Source organism: Nannizzia gypsea, genomic scaffold (genome assembly GCF_000150975.2).
Source record: "Nannizzia gypsea CBS 118893 supercont1.1 genomic scaffold, whole genome shotgun sequence".
Classification (NCBI taxonomy): Eukaryota; Fungi; Ascomycota; class Eurotiomycetes; order Onygenales; family Arthrodermataceae; genus Nannizzia; species Nannizzia gypsea.
The window spans coordinates 2,655,274-2,656,807 of record NW_003345201.1 but is presented as its reverse complement, the minus strand read 5'-3'; the positions used below and the strand labels follow the sequence as shown (position 1 = coordinate 2,656,807).

The following is a 1,534-nucleotide window of genomic DNA, read 5'->3' as shown; positions in this document are numbered from 1 at the left end:
TCCGTCATCAGGCCGCGAGTCTCATTCGACATGCTCGCCCATGTAGGTAGAAGTTGATAATATACTAGAATACGATAATGATAATGATAATAAAGGCCGTAAAGGAGAGTCCAAGTGCGTGTTGTAGTAGAGACTGGCGTGTGAAGGCTTTTGCTTCTTTCTTCTTGCTTCTTTCTTGCGTGTCCCGCGGTTTCTTCGTTTCTTCGTCTTCTTCCTCCTTTTAGTGGTTTTTGTAGGCGAGGAAAAGAACAACATCACAACTCACGGCGACGTCGGCAGGACAGACGAGGACAGGATACACATAAGATACAGACACAGGATACTGATACAGATACGAGAGAAGGGAATGGAATAAGGAGACAGAGAGAGAATCCATGTTTGGTCGTCCCTAGCAGCGTCGTCCTCAGGCGGCCACGCAGGCAGACACCGTCCAGCATCACCACGAAGGCGACGAGATACAGACAGAAGACACAAGAGAAGAATACAGGAGAAGAGAAGAAGATGCACTCCGTCCGCCAGGCATGCCGCCCGAAACACCAGGTGCTCGTCCTCAAGTGCTATCCGCGCTTCCAAAAGGGCGTCCAGGTCGTCCGGCCAAACTCCTCTGAGCTCAGCTACCTGCTGCACTATGCCAGCACCAGACGCAGCAAGCTCCTCAAGGTCGGCGCCTTTCTCGAGAAGCGCGCCGCCAGAGACGTCTGGAGGCAGAAGCTCGGGTAGGCCTTTACCTCCTTTCTCTCTTTTACTGAGTTGTCCTGCTAATTGGGTTGATAGAAATGTACAGGTGACGATGCAGCTGCTGGCGGCGCTGATAGAGAAGCTGCCGCGAGACCTGCCTCTCTACGCCAGCTCCGTGCTCGCCATCCTCGATACCGTCCTGCACCACTCAAACGACATTGCCATGGTCGAGGAGACCATCCCGACCTTCCAGGTGTTCTGCTCGCACCAGGACGCCACGGCCTTGTCGGCGGATATAGACTACATCAACCAGTACCGTGACGTCGTGCGCAAGTACGCCAGCTTCACCTCGACCACCACAAACACTACGGCTACAGACCTGAGATGGAGGAACGTAGGCCTTCAGGCCATCAGAGCGGTCGTAGGCTCAGAGGCGCTCGGCGCAGACTGGTCACGGCAGCTCAACATCGTCGTGCCCGTCATACTACAGAGTCTCTACCATTCGGGTGACCCGGGACTGCCGCAGCTCCAGCAGCGAGCCTTGTGCTCAGAGACTACGGAAAAGGAACACGCTCGCCGTCGACGCATGAGCATTGCTACCGTCCAGACCGTCGATACAGTCGAAGCGGGGGATCCGGAGTCGGCAGCGGGGACAGCCGCGGATGCTGATAAAGTGGCCGAGATAGAGGCTCAGGTGCTTGCCCTACGCTGTCTCGAGAAGGTCTTTACCACCGGCAGCAACAGGCTACAGATCCGTCTGGCCACCGCTCTCGTTCTCGAGTTCATCGTCTCCCGCAACCTCCCCGGGCCAAGAACAGGTCCAGCTGGGCTACGGAACTTGCCTCAAAGTCATCGC

At 56.0% G+C, this 1,534-nt stretch overlaps 1 protein-coding gene across 1 annotated transcript; it reads left to right on the top strand.

The window, feature by feature from the left end:
• Nucleotides 1-501: 501 nt before the first annotated feature.
• On the top strand, nt 502-1,526 carry MGYG_00981 (EFR3; the record flags this gene model as incomplete). The annotated part of the gene is made up of 2 exons (XM_003176849.1): nt 502-716; nt 775-1,526. Coding segments are annotated over 2 exons (967 nt in total), but the record flags the coding sequence as incomplete, so codon positions are not given.
• Between the last annotated feature and the right edge of the window lie 8 nt (nt 1,527-1,534).